The 23132-nt window shown below is 41.9% G+C and overlaps 4 protein-coding genes across 5 annotated transcripts in view; 2 read left to right on the plus strand and 2 right to left on the minus strand.

Moving 5' to 3' along the window:
* Window positions 1-2896: 2896 nt before the first annotated feature.
* Window positions 2897-3718, plus strand: LOC131892073 (adenosine 5'-monophosphoramidase HINT3-like). The gene is made up of 3 exons (XM_059241807.1): window positions 2897-3081; window positions 3153-3334; window positions 3414-3718. The coding sequence occupies exons 1-3, from the start codon at window positions 2901-2903 to the stop codon at window positions 3618-3620; spliced, it is 570 nt and encodes a 189-aa protein (XP_059097790.1). The 5' UTR covers window positions 2897-2900; the 3' UTR covers window positions 3621-3718.
* Window positions 3676-5131, minus strand: LOC131892072 (glutathione S-transferase theta-1-like). The gene is made up of 5 exons (XM_059241806.1): window positions 4975-5131; window positions 4765-4911; window positions 4494-4682; window positions 4219-4421; window positions 3676-3871 (listed from the first exon to the last, which is right to left on the minus strand). Exons 1-5 carry the CDS (start codon window positions 4984-4986, stop codon window positions 3733-3735), a joined length of 690 nt encoding a protein of 229 aa, XP_059097789.1. The 5' UTR covers window positions 4987-5131; the 3' UTR covers window positions 3676-3732.
* Window positions 5132-5902: 771 nt separating this feature from the next.
* The window catches only part of LOC131891371 (uridine diphosphate glucose pyrophosphatase NUDT22-like), a 19441-nt gene continuing 2211 nt past the window's right edge, over window positions 5903-23132 (plus strand). Inside the window, exons 1-4 of the mRNA XM_059240908.1 lie at window positions 5903-6074; window positions 11811-11849; window positions 11919-12282; window positions 18192-18349. Coding sequence (XP_059096891.1) covers window positions 11835-11849; window positions 11919-12282; window positions 18192-18349 — 537 coding nt within the window. The 5' untranslated portion in view covers window positions 5903-6074; window positions 11811-11834. The remainder of the gene's footprint in view (window positions 6075-11810; window positions 11850-11918; window positions 12283-18191; window positions 18350-23132) is intronic.
* On the minus strand, window positions 18724-22736 carry LOC131891369 (disintegrin and metalloproteinase domain-containing protein 10-like). Of its 2 annotated transcripts, XM_059240906.1 has the most exons (5): window positions 22205-22733; window positions 21577-21908; window positions 20232-20545; window positions 19167-19470; window positions 18729-19091 (listed from the first exon to the last, which is right to left on the minus strand). In XM_059240906.1, the coding sequence occupies exons 1-5, from the start codon at window positions 22494-22496 to the stop codon at window positions 18924-18926; spliced, it is 1410 nt and encodes a 469-aa protein (XP_059096889.1). In that variant the 5' UTR covers window positions 22497-22733; the 3' UTR covers window positions 18729-18923. The 2 variants fall into 2 exon arrangements, with proteins under 2 accessions (XP_059096888.1, XP_059096889.1); XM_059240905.1 differs by having other exon boundaries at window positions 18724-19470; window positions 22205-22736.

Consider the following 23132-nt stretch of genomic DNA (forward strand, 5'->3'; position numbering starts at 1 on the left):
TGTCATCCATGAAACTGGGCGAATCGCCATTGATGGCATGAACGGGCAAGCCCAAAATGGAGGCGTGAGCGCGGGCACGATCCTTGTTCTGCAAATTGACCACGACCTCCAAGTCATCGGGCAGCTTGACCAGCACTTCCCGCGGCGGCGGGCCCTCCCCGGGCGGGCCCACATTCACGCCCGCGCGCGGCGAGTTGATGCTGAAAGACGAGGGCGCGTTCTGGCCGCTCACCCCCGGTCCGCTCCACAGATGCAATGCCACGCCCATTAAGAGCCCTCCGGGTAACGATACGCCCACCATGTTGCGTGAGGCGCGCTAGCAGCGACCTTACTGGCCGTTGGGGTCTTTGACCGGCTGACAGGCGGGCATTGTCGTTAATGCGAGGCGTGTGGAGTGGGCGGGCCCGGGTTCAATGGCACATCGATCGACAAACACACACATCCATATAGATATCTCTAGATATCAACACAGACATATACACAAACTGGCAGCCGACCCACCGACCCACCGACCCACCGACCCACCGACGGACCGACCTTAAAAGCCCAGAGGAAAAACAGGAGCTCACGCCAGGTTTGCCAATTCAGACACAGAGAAAGCCATAGGACCAAGGATCGCTCAGGTCGACTCAAAATATGAAGGCCCTCGACCTCTGGTTGGACGGGTTGGACTGACAGCCATCAATTCTCAGCCTCGAAGCTATTGCATACAGTCATTTGTCATTTGAGTTAAGAACTGGGGTCTCGTCTGAATTATCCCGATATTCATGGCTAAGGGCCGGGCATGGGTGGACTATTATTACCCAGCCGGTGACCGTGGCCAAGCCCCTGGTCCATTCCCAATACTAAGAGCCTTCATCAAGGCGAGCCATGACTGAGACTGGAATCCGAGCATTCTGGTTCCCCAATACAAGCAGCATGCAATCCCGATCCCCATTTCTTAGTCCTAGGCGTTGATGGGGCTGGTCAGGTTCTGGCTCAGAAGGGCTCGGTCGGGGCATTGGATTTGGCCTCCCTGTGTATGAGTTAGTCAGGGGGAGACTCGGTAGACTTGAGTGAGTCGAGTTCCTGTTCATCCGTTGAACTGTTCCCTCCGTGTTCAGCGCTGGCAAACCTGCTCCTTCCTTCTTTCCTTCCTTGCTTCGCCTCTGGCCCAACTCGCCAGGCAGGACAAGCAGACCAAGAAGACATGCCAGGCAGGCTGAGAATCACACATGCCTCTCGAACACATACATACTCGCACACATACTCGGGAGGGAGAAGGCGGGGACGGAGGGGGAGGGGGGGTCACACACAGTGTTGCTAGATTTTGTTGGGCCAATTCTCTCCCTCTCCTCCAGATCCAGGAGGGTACCAGATAAACGCCGTCAAGCACAAATCGTTCCGAGAGACTAGCTTTACAAAATGTGTCTGCCCTGCTAATGTAGCCCGTAGGAGGACAAAACAGCAGATTGAGAGTAAAACTAAGGACGAGTATCGAGGAAATACTGAAGCAGATATTTTCGCCGTCTCCATTTTTGAGACTTTGTCGGCTCCAAATTATTGCTGGCCTTTGTTGATCTGTCCACGGAAATCAAGACTTTGTTTGCCTACGTCGTTGCCTAGTCAACTAGTTTTTTAGCCTCAACTTAATTTGCTGTCTTTCTCCTACTTTGTGAGGCAATTATATTATATGTATTAGATTAGTTCAGGTAAGTTACATTAGACTACATTACATTAGAGTAGGGTCATGACGGGTGTTTGAAAACTTTTTGTTCATAGAGAATTGTCATTTACAGGGGACTAATAAAACATTCTGGTAGAGGGAAGGAAGGAAGCAAACAATGAGCCAAAACATGGGAAACACATTTATCATTTGGGACATTCCATTACCAATGTGATGATAAATAGTGGTGATGGTAATGGTGAGGCCATTTGCCCTTGGCAGCTTCGATCAGTGATTGAATTGTCGAGACCGTAGTTTTCTTACCTGGTCAAAGTAGGTCTAAGTCACATTTTATAATTTTTACTTTCCACTAACCCAATTTTGCTTCGATTCTAAAACGAGTGCTGTCAATGCTTAAAAACATCATCAATGATATGGAGCAAAATCAGAGATTTATTTTATAATTGTAACAAAGTTGTTATGTATTTTTTAATCTATCCATACGTGGGATCAATTTTGGCCATTGTAAGGCCTTCTTATGTATTGTTAGGGTTGGTGGGGCGAGGCCGGACTCGAGGCCAAATGCACTTGAGTCTTTTACTCAACTTTGAAGAAGGTGATCGGACTCGTCAAAGAAATATTCATTTCTTATAATAAAACGGACGTTACTCCGTCATAATTTGACCATGTATGAAAGCAGCCCTTAACTGATGATTTCATTAGCCTTGTTTGTCTTCGTTCAAACAATATGAGTCTTTTCATTTGACTTGAGTCCAGTAAGGGACTCAAAGTTCTCTGCCGGCCAAATTCGAGGCCGGACTCGTCGAGTCCGGCAAAAGTCGGAAAGTCAAAGAACTCACAAGAGCCTTTTTCACCTTGGCCCGACTCGCCCCAGCAATAGCAATTGGATATTCCACAAGCGCATGCATAGAAATTACCCAGACATCTGGCAACACTGGAGAAAGAGACCAGCTTGTAGATGAATCCATGGATGAATGGTTGGACGGCGGACGCACGGACATTCCATGCCCTGCCAAGGGGTGTATGCGGTGTATGTCACCATCGCTCACGGCCTTACCTTGGACATGCCTTGGATTGTACGCTGGTCTAAAGCCGCACTTCCAGGACTGTCCCGACTCACAACAATCCCAAAATTGGTCACCCTTAAGAGTGGCTATTTCAGAAACCGGCAAATGAGGCTGGAGAAAAATGTACAGGAGGGTGACGATCGGGCTTGCGTTGCATATTTTTCTGCATGAAGTTTGACACAACACAATCCAAATTACTCAGAATCTGGAACTTGCACAGAGATAAGAGCGTCAAATATCATTTGAATGGCTTAATCTATTTTGACCATTCAAAATATTCAAACATGGCGGAACCTATGGTCAAACCCAAGTGCATATTTTGTCGGATTGGTCAGAAAATTCCATTAGGTGAGAGAGGGCGTAATGGAATTACATTTAGGGCAAGAAGCATTTTTTCCCCCTTTGATTCCTAATCTCAGAAGGCTCCGTCCAAGCAACAGAATTGCTGTATGAAGATGAAACCTTTGCTGCCTTTCGAGATCATCGGCCAGCAGGAGAACATCATTATTTGATCATTCCCAAACGACATATTCGCGCATTCAACTGCCTTCAATTTGAGGACACGCCACTGATCCAAGATATGGCGGAAGTGGCTAAAAAGGTGGGTTTAAGATATCGAAGTCCTTTTTGTGTACTTTTTGAGCTAATCCGGTGCTTTAACATTCATCTTTGGGTTGCAGTTGTTGGCCGACAGAATCGGTCGGGAGGTAGATGATGCTCTTGTTGGTTTCCATTGGCCATTCTACACGGTGGGTCACCTTCATCTTCACGCTATTTGGCCACCCAACCGAATGAGTCTGTTTCAAAAATTTGAATTTTCCCGCCTTTTGTTCGGCTCAGTTTCCGAAGCGCTTCAAACTTTGGAAAAGAGGAAGAAGTCGAGCTGACCGCCATTTCCGTTAGCGCCATTTTCTAGTCTGACCAGTGATCATTGGACAATCGTGATGTTTGGCATCAAATTATACCGTTATATTTTGACATCTCAGAGACTGTTAAACGTTATAGTTTGGCCTTGATCCCAAACTTGTCGTACATCCCGTATAGGACTTTGTGCACATCCTCGTAGTGCGGATGAAGGTCTTCTTTAATTCGATCCATGTATTCGCCCAATTTGGGCCACTTCTGGCGAATGTCATATCTAGATTAAAACAAGACGAAAAAACTGATAAATTTTCTTTTGACAGAAAACAACCTCGAATTTGTTTCATGCGATCTGCAGAAAAGCAGTTTCATTTTCTGGATGAATATGAATCTATCCGATATTAAAATATAAGGATGGGAGGGAGTGCATGTGACACTTGATTAACCAAAAAAGCCCTTTGATCATGAGGTCTAATTTAAAGAAGGTGCTCTTCAACACTTCAAGGAAGCCTTGATTAAAGAGATTTCGTTCGTTATCTCGAATCTCTCCATTCCAAGATAGCCCTTCCTCAACTTCCCTCAACTCCTGGTGAGATCCTTGTCTGTTATTAAGGAAAAACGTACCCGGCCACCAAGGGCTGTTCCATTTCACAACATAACATGATGTCAGCCACGGAAACCGCGTCTCCCACCAAATACTTCTTTCTCCCCTCATCCAGCCACACGCTTTGAACTTTGGCCAAGGCCTCTTCCATGGTCATCAATCGAGACTCCACCTTGGCCTCGTCAGCGGGAGACTGTTTGAGCATGGGCATCAACCATTTGGTCTATCAATAAACTATCATGATTAGATCTTGTCAGGCCGATTTTTTATGAACCCGGGAAGGCAGTCAACCCACCCGAAAGTACATGGCACACCCCGCCCGGGTATTGAGATGTTGCCAGTGCAAGTATTCGTCGATTTTGGCCTGGCCCTGAGGGTCACGAGGGTACCAATGATCCGGGATGTCGGCACGCGTGGAGCTCAGATATCGCATAATGGCCGATGAGTCCTTGACCACAAATCCGTCGTCGTTGATGATGGGAACCTGCGGAGATGTCAAACAATGCGCTCTTGTTGCTTGGTTTAGTGGGTAAAAGAAAAGAAAAAAAATCGTCATTTTGCTTTACGGTCTTGAGCGGATTCATGGCGACAAATTCTGGGCCATGATGCTCCAATTTAGCCACTCGAATGGGCTTGAATTCGTGGGGAATTTGAGCCGCCCGGCAAAAAATGAGGACGGCCCTCGAGGGTTGGGACATGACGTCCAATAAAACCTAATATAAAAATATATTCATGACTATCATAATCATTTCTAGAATTAGAATTGTCCTTCTTACCTTCAATGTCATGGTTGATAAGTGAAAAAAGAATTGTGATACGGTTATCAAAGTGTTCGATATTGACCTCTTTAAATGACGATCGAGTCTCAATGTTGACAGAGATATGCTTCTTCCAGGTTACATGTATCATTTTCAGAGAGATGACTAGAGTGACCAAACGAAATATTGCATGACGCTCCTTATGGACGTATTGTTCAAAATGTCGACTTCATGAACGCAATAGACCATACACAAACAAGAAAAAAAAATCAGACCTTGAACATGAAATCTAGTTTTCCCAAGCCTTTTTGCTCACTTTGAACTATTAATTTATCAAAATAAGAGGGCTCGAAACTTTTTATTTTGAGCTGTTTTGTGATGTTGAAGTACTTTTTTTTGTTTTGTGCGGACTTCCTTACCGCTACCGGGATTGGAATCCCATCAGTTCAAGACGAGAAGATTATTTATTTTACTGGACTTTTATTTATATATATTATTTGATCGACCAACGAATTGGAGTTGGCTGATCTGGCTAATCCATGAATATAATTGATTTTTCAAGCAGTTTGATTTCAAAAATACCAAGTTTCCTTCCATGGATACCCAAATATTACCTACGATTAGGTAGATCATGTCTAACCATAAACATATGGATGGCTATTAACGATTTCAAACAAACAACCCCATGCATGATCATTTGTGTTTGAGAGCAAGTGAATGAGTCAACGATAGGACACATAAATTTGAGGAAGTCCAAAGCTTTTAAATGTTCAAACGTTCGACACATTGATGTGCTAGTGACACTAAGTAGTTTGGTTTATTCCATTGAAATGATTGCAGTTCATTGTTTGCAGAAATATCCTACAAGCATTAGGCAAATTACGCATACGGCTCTTGTTTTTGTGGGGTGGGTCTTCTTTGAAGTGTGAAACAGCCACGGTGGTCATGAAAAAGCCGTGCCTCTAGGCATCTGTCACAACTCATTTTGATTAATCCGACCGTTCAGGTTTGGTGGATGTCTTGGTATCTAAACTACCTCAAAAGAGCTCGATGGGTGTGAACTGTTGTTAAGGGTCATTTCCATACCTATTGATAAGCACGTTACCCTTGAAGACAAAGTAAGTGAATCTGTTAAGTTTAGTGATTATGCTGTATTTGTCTAAACGAATTTCAATCCCACCGGCAAATCCGAACTTGGGGTGCTGAAATCTCTTTGGACAGGGATGGATCATCCAAAATTCTGACCATGCTCATTATTTGTTGCTATGTTAGGTAAATACACTTGTTTTCACCTTTTGTCTCATTTCTGGTGGTTCCAGGGTGGACCATTTAACTCAACAGCTCTGTTTAAAGCACCATAACTATGCATGATTGGTTCGTCAAGGGTAAAAATGGTAATTTTAGCGAAGTAAGCCATACTATGGCGGCTCCAGCTCAATTTTCCTACACCGAATCATAGGAAGAACGTCCAGTCTCAATTTGAAGCTACGTGGACGAGGAAAACTTCAAGATTTCTGACCTTATAAATATACCCCCCCCCCAGGAGCATTAGAAAAGCTTTGGTTGACTTTGATTACGACTACGGTGCTTTGGGCAACCAAACCTTCTATGAAGGATTCCCCCTTAAAGCAATCCAAGGATGTCTGTTCGGGCTGTTTTTTTGAAATTTAAAGACCCCTTGTCGACAATTCGGCTAACTGTTTGAGATGATTTTTGGTATCATTTCTCCAGGATGGGAAAAGTTATTTGTCAAAAAAATGAAGGACAAGGGCCCTTCTGAAGAACTGCGCAAAATTGTTGAACAAGCTCAAGAAACCAGCTCAAGGAAACACATTGATTCTGTGGCCACTGATGGTGTGACAAAAATAGCCCTAAAAGCAACACATACGCCAGAAAAGCCCTGATAGTCAGCTTTCCAATGAGTACAAACACATCATATTTCAAGAAAACATGAATTCATCTGAAAGTGGTTTATGAATATGGTTTTCTCAAGTTCTTTCGAATTAGAGGCACGTTTTGATTATATCAAATGAATTCTGAAACGTTTTGGTTTCTAGTTTGACTGAAACAACACTACCTTGTCATGTAGAATTAACAAAATGAATTAGATTTATGGATCTGGCAACATATATTTTCAAAAACGTACCCAACTTGTGATGGTAATACCCAGGAGAATACATCTAAAAAAATTCATGACAAATTACAAATTGAGACTTGGTTATATACGTAGTTATGTACAAAAGTTTAATAAGAATTCGAATTGTTCATATGGGTTATTTTGTATTGCACTCTTACATATCAGTTATGATTGAAAATAAAGAAGATAAATTGTGCCCCCAAAAATAACACATGTTGCTGCAGTGTATAGTCACTTCTAAAGCGCAAATAATTTTTGATGATCTAGCTGAATATTGTCAAAAAACGGGAAAATAATTAGGTTAAAATAGTGAGTAGGGCTATGAGTTGTCTTACTTTGCTTTTACAGAAATATTCAAAGGAGTAAAAGTTACCAAAGACCGTCAAAAAGATTCTTGGAGTATTTTTAGGGATTTTTAATGGAAAAAAATCAAATTCGTTGACAGACCAAATATCATGTAATGTTTAACTGATCGCAATAAATGGATCTTTGATAATCTTTCATTTTCATAATACCAGGGTATATCTTCCTTGTACCGGTTATCAAAGACCATGAATACCCAACTTAAATATATGAAAACTGCCAAAACTTTTGACACCAAAGTTACTTAAAAGCCCATCTGAAATGGTTCTCAAGACCATAATTTGTGAAAGCCTCTTTCAGTTTCAGTTTCTTCCTTTCTTTGTTCTTTTAAATAATATGACTTGTTGAATCCATAAATTTAATTTCTTTTGTTAATCGGGCATGACAAGGTGGCGTAGTTTTAGGCAAAGCAAAAACCAAAACGTTTAAGGAACAAGCATTTTGCTTCTTTAGTTCTCCAAAATAGTTATTCGTTGGTTCTAAAATCTTTTGATATGATTAGAGTGTGCCTCTTGCAATAATGATACGACAGAACTTGAGAACACCATTTTCATAAACCAATTTCAGATGAATTTGTGTTTTTTTGAAAATACGACCGATATGTACCCATGTTGCACGATTTTGCGGTTTATACTATTGGAAAGCTGACTATCAGGGCTTTCCTGGCGTATGTGTGCCTTTTAGGGCTATTTTTGTCACACATTTAGACATTTTCTGTCAGCATACCAGGAGCAAGATGTCCAAAAACGTGACTTTGACAATTTTTGGCAACAGCAAGTTTCACGCTTTTTAAAACATATTATTGAAGTTTGAAGTTAATGAAATGGAATTCCCTTCGCAATATTTGCATTTTATTCGTTGAGAGTACATCCATCATATTTAAGCAATGACGTAATGACGTAAGTCAAATTGAGCAATTTGATGATCCTATACTTACAGATCAAGGTGCTTTAGCGGCCATCAGGGACTTGAGGCTTTCGAGTTCTCCTGGTCCTGATGGTTTGACATCTCAGTTTCTGATGAGATACTCACTGGTTCTTGCTCCTGTTTTCTCGACCTTGATGCGTTGCATCTTGGATCAGGGCAAGTTTCCATCTTCTCTAAAGTTGGCTCATGCTGTTCCAATTTTCAAAGGGGGAGATAAGTCGCTCCCCAGTAACTATGGACCGATTGCGAAGGTATTTGAGAAGATCATGAAGCTAAAACTTGTTGATTTTTTTGAAGTCCATGATGCCCTTCCTTCTAGCCAGCATGGGTTCCGAGCACATTTTAGGACGGTTACCCAACAGGTTGAACATGTAGAACAGATTATTGAAGAACTAGAGAGACATGAGTCAGTTGATGTTGTCTTTCTTGATTTTGACAAGGCCTTTGATAAAGTAAATCATGGCCTTTTGTTGAATATACTTCATGCCATTGGGATCTAAGGCTAGGTTCTCAATTGGATAAGAAGCTTCATTAAAGATAAGAAGCAAATTGTTAAGGTTGAGGGATCTCTTAGTGACATACATGATGTCAAGTCAGGTGTTCCCCAGGGTTCCATCTTAGGGCCCCTCCTTTTTATCATATTCGTTGCCCCGCTTCAAAAGCTTAGTATTACTGCCAGTCTCTCTTCATATGCTGACGATACCAAGTTAGTTTCTGGTAGGAATGGCCAAGATTCCACTAGCCTTGCAAAGGACCTGGAAATAATCTATTCTTGGGTTACTACGAGTAATATGGCCATGAACGGAATGAAATTCCGCTCAATGACCTTCGGGTCAACCAACTCCTTTGAACACTCCACTTGTAGATAATGGAGGTAAAGATATTGAGCAGGTCTCATCTATGAAAGATTTAGGTGTAGTCCTCCAAAATAATGGAAAGCTCGATGAACATATCCAGTTGAAAGTGGTTAAAGCTTTTCAAATGTGTAGTTGGATATATCGCACGTTTAAGTCCAGAGATAGCATCACGATGCTAACTCTGTACAAGTCGATTGTTCAACCACATCTTGAATATACTTCACCCATTTGGGCCCCAATGAGTTCAGCAGGTTTGCAAAGGGTCGAACAAGTCCATAGATGTTTCACTAGAAACATGACAGGAATGAAAGAGCTCTCGTAATGGGAGAGGCTAAAAAAGTTGGGACTGTACAGTGTTCAGAGAAGGTACGAAAGGTATCTGATACTGTACGTTTTCAAAAGTATCCATGAGCTTTGTCCCAACCCAAGATTTAGGGTCAATTCTAGTGACCGAAGAGGCTTAATGTGCGTATTGAGAGCACCTTCAAGTCCTCGAGAATCCAGGCTAGTTCGAACAATGAAGTCCCAAGTCCCCTTCTCTTTTTTTTCTTGGGCTTCTTCATTGTTTAATTTGCTTCATCTAATGTTCGTAGAGAATACGTAAGCCTTATTGATACGGTAGCATCTTTCAAGTCAGACTTGGACAATTTTTAGACAGCATTCCAGATCAAACCTACATTCAAGGGCTAGCTCGGTCTGTCAACTCAAATTCGTTGGTAGATCAAATATCATACAATTATGAATTATAACGTTTCATTTTAGTAGTACTGAGGATAACATTCCCTTTAAAAAATGCCCCTCAAAAAAATATTGGCAAGTAGCCAAGTGATGAAATAGAATGTAAACTTACCAAGAGCCCTGTTGGTTAAAGCTCGTACCTCAGAGCTGAGGGCTTGAAAGATAAGTGGTATGAAACCACAGTGGCCAAAGTGGTGATCGGGTGCTCATTCTGGGTAACGTCCAAGCCTTAGCTCCGAGGTTCAAGCGTTTAAAAAACTCGCCTCATGGCAAGAAGGAAGTACTGCATGAAGACCTCTGCGCTGGCGTTCAAGAATGCATTTTTGTTACATCAGATCGCAGATAAGCCACTGAACTTTTTCTTGATAAGATCAATTAGGTTTGAGTTAAGAGAATAACTAAAATGCTAATTTCAGCAAGATTGGAGCTTTGGTGAATTGAAATTTGGTAGAGTCTTTTTTGTGTGTACTAACTCGAGTCATTCGAAGGAAAATTGGCCAAAGGGACGATTGTTGTGACGGGGACTCGTGCCTCGTAACCTTGGCTGTAAAATGCTTTCAGGTCTACAAAAAACATTCAATCGATCTGAAAATTCTGATCTAGGCTATACGCAAAGTAGTTGCTTACAAAATAAGCTTATTGGCTTGGCTAGAACCCGGAAATAATGCTTTCACCGGAAGCCTCTTTATCCATTATGTATTCTATCATCCTTTCCCGGGGTTGTCATTCCTTATGGCGGTTAATCAAAAACCATAATTATTATGAGTATTCTTTTTTGCGACAAATTTGTCATTGGACTATTGGTAGATTTTCTGGTATACATGATGAGTCTAGAGACAGGAAAAACATTTTGTTTTGGCGTTGAGGGTAAATTCCAGACCCTTGTCAAAACTAATTTACCTTGTTAACCTAACAAGAAGAATATCTGTTGTGAACCAAACTAGTTTTTTGTGTCTGGAATTTACATTCAAAGCCAAGACAAAATGTTTTTCTTGTCTCTAATGATGACATTTGTTCCCTACTACGGTGTCTTCTCTATGGAAATTTTGAGTTAGGCCGCCATTCGAGGCGTCGTGCCCATCCACGTATTGTACTTTGGAAAATAATAATAAGAATAAGATGTACAAAAAGATAGAAATGAAGAAAAATCAAGCCATTTGATGAGATCCTCTTTTTAAAGCTACTTGCGTAATTATGTACGTAAAACGCTTCATTACCAAGGAAGGAAGGCATGAACAGGAATATTCTAAGCATTGGTTTGATTGAACTAGGTGTATGAGTTAAGCCATGTTTCTTATCTTTTTCAATCTTAATCAAAAGACACCAATCTCAAGACAACTGCCATTTAAAAGCTTTATCAAGAGCCTTGTAAAATATAAAACATGATAAATGCCGAAAAATATCAGCTTCATGTCTGAATTCTTTTTTAGACATTTTCAAAAGATATAATCCTTCTCAAATATTTCGATGGAATATATCACATTTTATAGAGAAAAATCATGCACATATTTCACCTCTAAAACTATTATTTTCGGAGCTTCTGTTTATGAAAGCATACGCTATTTTTTTCAAAAAAGTGGAAAGAGAGCGACAATGACGGTGATTAATTGAGCAGGCCTTGCTTGGACGGGTTCCATTCCTCACAAACTTGGTGTTGAATAATAAGGATGATTGTGGAGCATTCATTATTTCCTTCCAACTATTTAAATTTTTAGGGAAGTTCAAAATACGCATGAAAACGTATCTCAAAAATCAAAGGATTATGCAACAGAAATGCACTTTTGTGATCCAAATTAAAAAAAAACCCTTACATTTACTTGTTACTCTTCTAGAAAGAATCAATCACATCCCCAACGATGCCAATAGTCGTGGTAAGTTTTTTCTCACAGACTCGAATGTAGCCCGAATTATGTCTTGTGTCCTTCATTAATTAACTTCAGGAAAAAAACCTTTTTGCTGGTCGAGTCGAACTAGATTCCATCTACGACACCGCCCATCCTGAAAAGGGGCTTCTGGAGAGCGATTCAGGGATTGATTACGACGTTCATTCATTTGGGCGGAACACAAATCGGGCGGATCATGAGGCAGCCATTGAAGCTCTTTGGCATGAGAAAACCTCTTCCGGTCAGACTCGGGTTTACAACGCCTCCAAGTTTCGCCTGAAAGGCCTAGAAGTGAAATCGAAGGAGAGCCAATTTGTGCTGAAAGTGGGCTTAACCGATTATCGGGACCTTTTAGGGACTCACTATTCGAAGCTTACGAATCAGATGGTACAAGACGGCTTAACAGACAGTGATGGCAAGGGTAAGTAATGCAAATCCAAAATCCATCAAGATAGAAAGCCACTGCCATCCCTTTGGTTTCGAAAGTTGAATTATATTTGTAACGAACCCGTTGAATCTATCCCTGCATTTACTGAACCACAGCTTACTTATACTCGTACTGCGCTTCTATCAGGTGTTTCACGAGGACTGGTTAACTATGAACCTCTTAATTGTTGTTTATTTTGGCGAATGTATTTTGAGTAGAAAGATATGCACAAGACCATAAACTTGAGTCAGAAACTTTGTAAATGTACTCACTTTCTTTTCGGAGTTGTGCAATAATAAATTACAAGTTACTTTTCGCTTCTCAGTCAATTGCTGTCAATGACAATACTGTATGTGCATTTTCGTAAAAAATCATTTGAAAAAAAAAACGATATTATAAGAAATCCTGGTGATTACTTAATGAAGAAAAAGAAATATGCCCAACAAACTTCATCAGAAAATTCTTTCCCATACATCGTCCCAACTGAATTAAGTTAGCATCAATGGCTCACCAAAGAAGCTCGAATTCAACAAAAAAGTAAGAAAATTAATGATTGATTTTGTCTACCTGGTGTGCCAAAAGTCCTCGGAAACGTCTTTAAAACCTTGTAGCTCAGTGATGAAGGAAGATATTTTAAGAAGATTATTGTAGGGGTTTCTTGGCATATATAGCTAAATCTTTCGTTTCAACACCTGCTCTTAGTTTTGCCTCTTTGTATTTGAAAAAAATAATTTTGCGGATCGAGGCTGGCAACAGCGCCAGGACCGTCGCGACCAACTTCAGCATCGCCAGGAGCCCCATTGGTCAAGAGCACGTATAATGCCACTGGCAACTTCAGTGATTGCCCAAAATAAAAAAAACGGACAAAATAAAAAGGCGGGGGGGGGGCTAGAAAGATAAATTACTCTAAATTGTCTGCTTGTCATCTTAGATCAATACCATCTTAACCCTCGACCCCTTGTTCTCCAAGTAGACCTTATTGAAGTTGTTATGAAATTTATCCGAGGATTTATGGCACACACGGTAGAGCATAGAAAAAAATAACGATTAGAAAACTGGTTTGAAGCAAAACGCTTTGTGTTAGAAGACGATGAATTATGCAAGCATTCAGGCTTTGTATTTCAAATCCTGCCACTAGGCCTTCGGGTGATTTAACGCTTGAAGGATAAAAGAATGAAGTGGTCAGAAATGATAAAATAGTTGAATAGAAATCACAGAGAATATGACTAGATTTGGTTCAGTGCATATGAAAAAAGTGAAGAGGGAAATTGCAGATAGTACGTAAACAGGTGGTTAGAGGTAAATGATGAAAATCTTGGTTATTGCAGTAGAGTGGGTGGGTCAGATTGAACAGATCTTTTGTCAGCTCCCGTCGTTGATGGCATTGGGTCGGGAGCCGGACAAAGGTGCGTGACCGCCAATACTCCGAAGGGATGTCGGGCCAAGGACAATAGGTTGTTAACAAGTCCTTGACTGGGAAGAACAATTCAGGTCTGGACATCACCTCCGGAAAGGTCAGGTTCCCAACACTGTTGGACACTAACCTTGCCAGCCCGACAGTAAGGAGTTCGGTCTCGCATATCAAATGTGTCCATGCATTGTTGGCATATCGGGGCACGCAGAGGTATCGCTTGAGGAACTTGGTGTAGGTGGCATCGGCGGATTTGAGGGCGGATTGGGCGGAGTTGGGAAGCCAAAGGTGTAGGCCGTAGACAAAAATTGGGGTGACGTAGATCCGGAAAAGTTAAAAAAATACTGGAAGGGGAAGATTCTTGATGATTAGTCTTATTGCACATGTATCCGATCCTGGCCTTGGCCTTGGTTTTTGCGGACTGGAGGTGATTGGTGAAGGAGAGTTGAGTGGAGAAGGTGAAACCGACATAGTTGAAGTACTTAACGATTTCAATCGGACTATTGTTAATATGGAAGGAGGTGGGAGGGAGACGACCTTTATGGAAAACCATGGCCTCCGTCTTGATGGTATTGACTTGAAGGCCGTTCTCTTGGCGGTAACCATGGAGCGCATTGTTGGCATTTTGCAATTCCATGGCTGAATCAGCCAAGAGAACCAGGTCGTCTGCATATTGAAGATATTGAACTGGAAAACGGTTGATGTAGGGCCTTGGTGTGTAAGAGCTTCGAGCAGGTCGGATACATAAAGGTTGAAAAGAATTGGCGATAATGGCCAATGGAAGTGAAGTAACAGGGGATAGGTCCTCACCAGATCGAATGGAGCATCTGATTCCCGCATAGATGTTGGACAGCAGGACACAGATTGAAAGCGGAACTCCCCACAGTTGGAGTTTGAGGAATAACCGCGTTCGGTCCACCCTGTCGAATGCTTTGGAGAAATCCACAAAGCATCCATACACTCTCCTCTTATTGCTGATGTTGGAATGCACAATTTCATAGAAGAGAGTAGCTGCCGTGGTGGTTGAGCGGCTTCTGCGAAAATTGAATTGGAACTCTGGACATTATCTTCAAGAAGGGCGATGGTCCGATGGTTGTTTGGAATGTCCCTGGGCCCCTTCTTATGGATGAAGATGATGGCTGACTCCATCCACGCTGGTGGGAAGAAAGAAGAATGGAGGGCGAGGCTGAAAAGATCTTGGAGGAGTGGCTGGGCTTGGATCCGGAGAAGTGAAAGTTGGAAAGGAGAGACTCTAGATGTTGAGGGGGCTTTGCTCTTCATCTTCTTGAAGGCCACGTCCATCTCGGGTTCCGTGAAGGGCTGCAAAAGGGGATGTGTACTTCTGGGCAGCCCTAGACCTCTTCCACTACTGTTTCCGATGTTGATGCAAACATTTCTTTACAGTGGAGGAGGAATTTACTCACGGGAATCTCCGAGTTGGTGGTGGGCTTTTTGGCACGTTTGTACATGCCCGTCATCCTGGACGAGGCCGATTTTATCTGCCAACAATATTTTTTTTTAGTGCTTTCCCCTAATAAAATGCTAAAATTCCAGTTGCCGCATTCATTCCTCATTCACTCATTCATTTTAAAGGATTCTCTATTCTTTACCCTTGAGTTTATTTGCTGACAAAAGTGTATGTATTTGCAATGTGACATCATGAAGTCAATAGAATTACCAAGAGAAAACTGGTTTGTAGCAAATGGTTTGGGTTAAAGGACGACGCATTATGCAAGTTTTTTTAAGCTAATATTTTCAAAGCCATCCCAAATGTGTCGAGTCAAGTTCCAAGGATCCTTGTACGAAACCAGGGTTTCTATTTTCTTGCCGCTAAATTGTTTAACCATGTCAGTACCTCGCAAAGATCTCTATCGAAAATCAGACAATTTAATTCTGATGTGAATAATACTCTTACAAAATGTCCAGACTGATCCATTTATCGAGCATAAAAAGTACACAGTACTTGTTGAACAAATGCGAAAAATACAGTATTTAGCTCTATACAAGAACAAACACGAGTCCGCTCTTTAATAACTTCAGCAGGTTTGCAAAAGGTCGAACAAGTCCAAAGATGTTTCACTAGGAACATCACAGGAATGAGAGAGCTCTCGTATTGGGGGAGACTAGAAAAGTAGGAACTGTACAGTGTTCAGAGAAGGTACGAAAGGTATCTGATACTGTCCGTCTTCAAAAGCATCCATCATGAGCTTTGTCCCAACCCAGGATTTAGGGTCAATTCTAATGAGCGTACAAGGTTAGACATAAACGCGATTCCACAATGCTTTGGATTTACTCGTACATCAGAACGACGAGAGATGCGTTCTTGAGATGCATTTTGGTGGTCTCGGTTGATTTCAGCTGGGCGCATGTGGTCCCAACAGTCGAAAGGCCCACATCTGGACCAACCACGCCTCAAGAAGCTCCACGAGGAGGGCAAGACCGACAGGCAGATCGCCAAGAGCATTGGCTACAACGTCAAGTCTGTGCAAAAGATCCTTTGCACCATCAAAGCCGACAGCAGCACCGTGTATTGCTCCATCAGAGAGGGGGAAGCCCACGACCAAGAGAACAGCCGCGAATGTGCGAAAAGTCTATGACATGGTCCGAAATAACCTGATGCGCAACATGCAGTAGCTTGCCGAAGTCTGCAACTGCTCCAAGACGACCGACGGACGCATCATTAAGGAGACTAAGTCTCGACCTAGATGAGACCCTTGTTGAGGAATGCTGCCAAGGAGAAGCGCATTGCGAGGTCCAAGAAGCTCGAGGACTGGTTCAGGGCCAACGAGAGCAGGCGAGGTGCCAAGAGGGCCATCTTGTGGAGCAACGAGAAGCTCTTCGTGGTTGACCAGGTCGTCAATCTAAGGAACAAGCGCATCGTGGGCAAGGAGGCAAACGTGAACCTGCAGGCTTCCATGAAGACAAAACATCCAGCCTCGGTGATGGTCTTGGCCTGATCTCCAGCGTTAGCAAGGTGATGCCGCCTTTTTTCATAGACCACGGCATCATGACCAATGCCAAGTTCTACTGTTAAAAGATCTTCACGGCCACCGAGGCCTGGTGTGAGTTGGAATACGGATCCAACTGGAGGTTCTCCTGATGCAAGACGGCGCCCCCCCCCCTGCCACACTACTAGGGCCGTGCAAACCCATTTGGCCAAAAAATAGGGCCCGAGGTTTTCTGGGCCAAGCACATGTGGCTGCCCTCCTCGCCCGACCCCAACCCAATGGACTTTTAGGTGTGGTCGTCAGTGGAGGCAGTCACCAATGCCAGGAGGCACCCGAATGTCCAGGCGCTCAAGGACACCATCAGCAAGTCCTGGGGGACAGTCTTGGAGGCCTCGGAGATCAAGGCTGTCTGCTCATCTGTCCGGGAGCGAATCCAAAGATCCTGGCCGCAGAGGATGAACATTTCATGCAGAAGATAGGACCTAAATTGGTTATTTTTTGGCCTATTTGAAAAATGTATACCTTTTTTGAGAATGGCATGAATTTTCAATTTCGTATGGTACCAGTTAGAGTACGTTCTGATTAATATTAAGAACGCTAGAGGTCTCGTTCCCGGAATTGCGTTTATCGCTGACCCTGCAGAGGCTTAATGTGCGTTTTGAGAGCACCTTCAAGCCCTCGAGAATCCAGGCTAGTTAAAACAATGAAGTCCACTTTTCTTATTTCTCGGGCTCCTTCATTGTTCAATTTTCTTCCTTCTAATATTCGTGGCAGGGAATACGTAAGCCTTATTGATCCTGTAGCATCTTTCAAGTCAGACTTGGGTAAATTTTTAGATAGCATTCCAGATCAACCCTACATTCAAGGACCAGCTCGGTCTGCCAACTCAAACTTGTTGGTTGACCAAATATCATATAAAGGTTGAAAGGTAAAAAATAGACGAATTATGTCTTTTTATTTTAATAGTACTGGGGAATACATTCCCTGTAGCGGTTAGAAAAGTCCGTGAAAAACCAAACCAAACCAAAAAATAATAATGACAAAGCTTCGGACATTTAGTTGGGTTTCAAGCTTATAAAACCCGGATAAAGATCTTAGGTCTGGCAGATAGAAATCCGAGAGAACGTATTTATTAGCTCATGTTATCGATTGTATTCAAAATGATGCTGATTTGAATCATGACGAAAATCTTGAAGCGGGTTTTTTTTTTAGGGGGGGGGCAAAACCTCACCTATTTTCTTTCACCGTTTTCTATAACAATTTTTTGAAGCAATCTCCTTTTCAAGCTTTTTTGCCATTTTTCCCACCTTTTCTCCACCATTTTTGTCCCTTTTTTAAGTATTGACACATAGTGCGAGGCTCATTGGTTATGGTTTTACAGTGTTGTACGTTCACAATCCTTGTTATCATACATTTGGTTCACTTGGTTAGACGCCCAATTTGAGAATGAAAGTGGCGTACTCGTGTTTGCAACAATGATCATATCACTGGTCATTTGGAAGGCAATGCCAATTTCAATGCCACCAACTTCGTCTTCTTGGCAGATCCTTACATGTACATGAGCAACGGGATCGGAGTGGGAGCCGTCACCCTGACCAAAGATGATTTCGTGGTTTTGGTGAAACGCGCCGGATGGACGGGTGAGGGAGCACACAAGATTGACCGGCCTGGAGGCCATCCTGAGCCGGATTTAGTCTGGGAAGTAAGTTCATTACCATGCTCATGCCCTGCCGACCTGTGTTCATTACTTTGGATGTGTAATTAATGGCAATTCAGATTCCACGGGTCACTAATAATGTAATTGATCCTCTATATCTGACCTTGATTGATGTCATTTATGTTACTTTGATTTGTTCCTTTACGTATCCCATGAATGCAATTTTGTACTGCGGGCCCATGGATGGTCCAATGAAAAAAGATGTTTTTCATTGAACTTATATTTATCTGCGTGATCTAACTTGCGTTCCAATATTCATTCACATTTAATCTTTGATCCTGATCAAAGATGCTGTTCCAATCCCTGTGGGGCAGATATACTGTACAAATATGTATCAAAGCTGGATAATTTACAAACAGTTTTTTTTTTCATCTTGAATTACGTATATGAAATCCTAATCTCTTTACTGAGTTCTAATTTGGAAAGCACTCTTCAATTATGCTCTAGTATTTTATTTAAATTGAATACAAAAAGGAACGCATTTCGAGAGAGGCAATTCTTATTTCGATCGATTGAACGTCCTCGTCTGCAATTGCTATATTTGAATTATTTTTATTTCTTAATAAGCAATCGTAAATTGAACAAGCAACAGTACATGCGACCAAAGAAGCCATGTTTTCATACATATACTGCATGAAGGGGAATCAGCAAATACAACAATGGCATCGTCATCTTCAAAAGTGAATTGGTCAGCTTCTCGCAAGGAACTGGAATGTTGGCCCCGCGTCTGAAAATAAAAGCCATTCGAATCTGATTCAGTCAGTAAATAGAGACGAAAGCTGTTTGCCAAACTGTTCCCTACCATCGTATTCTTCGCTCGGCTAGGTTTCGTATTTTGAAAGCAATTGTTCCGCCGACCTTCCAATAACTGACCCAATGTTCGCAAGATGCTTCTTTGGCTGCATGACGAGAGCTTATCGTTATTGGGCTGTCGGTTTGAGGAGATGCTAGGATACATGAGATAGTTGCCGAAATACGAGCTACCCAAACAGGACCTTTGGGTATCATGTGAGGCACCCAAGTTGTGCCCCACCTCATGAGCGAAGGTCAGCTCGCTGGTCGAAGTAACGGTTCTCTGGTTCATGATGAAAAATCCGGTATTGGACCTGGAACATTAGATTTTATTGGAGATACAAAGTAGGAGATACTGATTACAGATGCAAATTGATCGGTAGTGAAATGATCTGACTTTAAACAACCTCTCGCATTACTTTCCACATGGCAGGCAACCACACGTGCTGTTATTTCGCTTATGCTACTTTTGATAACAATCATCGACCACTTGATGTGAACAGCATCGGATAAGAAGACTTTCAATACAACTGAGCGAGTTAATTCTTCAGAAGGCAAAATCAAAAGTCAGACTTGGGGACAGGTTTTTGACCAAAATTCCTGATCAACCTTACATTCAAGGGCTAGCCCGATCTGTCAACTCCACTTCGGAGATGTATAGGATATGAAATGAACTCCCAGTGGCGGTAAGGAAGTCCGAAAAACAACAACACTATCTGTACAGCTAAGAAATATTAGATCTTTTTTCATGAGCCTGCACCATAGCAGGGGTCAAACATAATTGAATGTATACCTAAAAAGGTTTTGTGTTTAATTCTTGAGTTGTAAATGGGCCTTAAACTAGCTTTTGACGAAACTAGTCGCAAGCACATTGTTTGGATAGTTCCTGGAATACTCTTTCAAGTCTGAGACAGGTCGACGTTAAAAAACGACCCATTGCAACAGATTCCTTCTGTACATGAAAATGGTTTTTAGTAATGCGCGTACCTTCCTGCTCTGCTGATGAATCACGTACGGCGTAATGGCATAATTCAGAAATAAAGAATAATGCTTTTGGTTTTAGTCCATTACTTACCTATCTGTGCACACTCCATTGACAAAGGCTACTCCCAAAGTGCCTTTGAATTCCCGATTCGTGACCAAATAAGACAAACAATAGGAATGCTTCCCGAAGTAATTGAAACTCAAATCAGAGTGCTCGTTGAGGAAACCATTGTACGAGTCGAACCACTTCTTGCAGTACACATTATGGTTCCGTTCGCAATATATGTTGTAAGCAAAACGAATGTCGGAGGCCACGAACTCCACTGCGGGACGACCATTGCGAGTGAAAGACGATTGGAAGATACGATTCAAAGTACGAACATGTTGGTAGATGTAGCTCTTGATCTGAAAGTAGTATTAAAATTTGAAATATGAATCGCTTCGAGACATTTACAAGCATTTGAAGTGAACTAAAAATGCCGGGATTTCGTTACGTTAACTCGATTAATTTGATAACTACGCCAGTACTTGGTGCAGACATGCAACCCAGCCTGCCAAAAGTGGAAGGTTCGGTTAAAAAAGAAGCTCTTCTGTCAGTTCATTTCAATTTATGCGGGTTGATGTAGCAGCATTAGCAAAAGATAAAGGGTTTTGGGAGTAATTCAAGCTTGTGGAATGCCATTCTGATAACTAAGTCTAAAAAGATAGTGATGTAGTGATTTCCATTGAATTTTCCATTTGAATATGCAAATTGTCTGAGGTGCCGTTTCCTTCTTTGTAAACATATATAGTCTGTGGAGGGATTCCCTATCGTAGAAAAAGGTAGTGGCGAGTCACATCTGGGGGAATTGACGTGAATGATTTTGAAGCCTTAGAGGATATTCCATTTTTTTGTCCTCTTGTACCGTAACTCATTGCCATTGTTGCTTGGCTCATGAACGAGGGGTTGTAGTCAAATATGCTAGCGAATAAAGCTAGTCTTCAACTGAGCATAAAGCATCAAAAATATGTTCTTTCTTCACCCAGGTTTGCCCTTGAATCGATGGGAGGATTTTTAAGAATGCGATTGAATTGCACGTTCGATGCATTTTCAATCCCAAAATCAAGGTTAGTGGAATGCAAATTTACTTGCTGATCGACGAATCGCCAAATTTAGATGCTGGAAAAGCTAAATTTGACCTGCTATTCGGAGATTTAGGCAAGCGCCGGTACCAGAAAACAAACTTGCCCTGCGAATACCAGTGATGCAAAATTGGGGTTTCAAACTAGTTTCAACGAAGCTGACCTTTCCTGACATAGCAATGTGACAGAAGGGTCAGCTTCTCAAAAACGCATTTGAAACCCCAAACTTGATTCACTGACACTGGTAGCAGCAAACAAACGAACCTGCCAAAGCTTGCCTAAACGTCCCCATAACAATGCAGTGCCAACCCCACCTTGGCTTTTTGTTGATCAAACTCGTTCCACACGCCATTGTCCACGATGAATTGCATATGGCATTTGTTATATTCGGGTCCTTTCAAGTTGGAGAACTGAGGTTCAATCAACGTCACATTGGCCTCGGGTAAAGTTTTTCCGTCCATTTCAAAGTTGCCATCAGGCTCCAGTTGAGGAGGTACGACATCGGAATCCTCGTACAAAATGGACAAGACATTCCCAGAATGTTTCAAGTACTTGTCCGCATCCTCGAGATAAAACGTGCTCTGAGCAAACACAATTTCGCCAGAGAACAACCTTTTCTGGACGTTAAATGACCCATAAGCAATACCTGGGACGATAAAAAGGCCGTGCATGTATTTCATTTATATTCAAGTACCTTCTGTATTTAAAAGTAGAAAATGAAGAGAAAAAAAAAGATTCCTCTGAAAGGTTTCGTGACCAATCCAAGGAAAGTTCCTTTTCGCAATCAACAAAACCTAGTCAAATACAAAAAAGGTCACATTTCGTGCTCAAGAACGGGTCGACACTCATCCTACCTAACATTTGTTAATTTTGGATCCACTCCAACACCAAAGGCGATCAAGGAGTATTGGATACAGAAAAATAGCAAACAATTTCAATCACCTTTATCCCCGGACCTCAAGTTCACGGCTGTTCCATTGCACATGAAGATTTGGCCTTTAGGGTCAATGTCGAAGAAACTTTGATCCTCCGCTAAGTCGATAATCAGGCCTGGTGCAACGTGTTGCAAAGCTAGATGGATCTTCTTGGCATCCTCGCGATATCGAAGATCCATGTCCTCTTTGGTTAGCGCGGTGTATTTGTTTAAGACATCTTTCAGGTCAAATCGAGTTTCCCAAGATGAGACCAGAGGGATAAAGACCACAGTGACGCAGAAAAGATACTTGGCACACATTTTAAAGCCACCGTTCGAACGAAAGGAAATGCTTTTAAGTCGGACGGGAGGTTTTAAGGGCTGCTTTTTTGAAGGAACTTGATAAGGGGCGATGGCTGTACTTTTTCGCAAACTAGGTCATCGGAAACGTGTTCCAGGAAGCATCAAGAATCCAGACTCACTAGATCAAACGTCGACTTTGACGTCTTTTCGTTTTGTATTCCAAGAGATCCTGTTCATTGACCAATTGATTCCCCGAAAAGGCAGCCATTTATAACTTTCTTCATCCTCTTTAAAAGAGTTCATCATGACCAGAGTTACAATCAAACGTGGGTATGCGTAAACAAAAGGTTCATTTCACCAATGCTTTCATTTTAGTCCGTGCTCTCGGGCTAAAAGTAACGAGGGATAAAAAACATATAAAACAATATCAATGTTGTAAAAAATGAAAAACAAGGTGTTACACTGCTAACTATTCCCCATGAATTTTTCTTTGAAAGTAACATCGAAACTGATTCGCCAAGCTTTATTTCTTGAACGACCATTACAGCACCATTTTAATAACTGTCAATGGCACATCCAATGTTTATAGTAATTTAAGAAAAAAAAACATATTTTACATAGTTCCAATATAAGGATATAGGATACAAAGACCTT

This window comes from Tigriopus californicus, chromosome 12, assembly GCF_007210705.1.
Source record: "Tigriopus californicus strain San Diego chromosome 12, Tcal_SD_v2.1, whole genome shotgun sequence".
NCBI classification, from domain to species: domain Eukaryota; kingdom Metazoa; phylum Arthropoda; class Copepoda; order Harpacticoida; family Harpacticidae; genus Tigriopus; species Tigriopus californicus.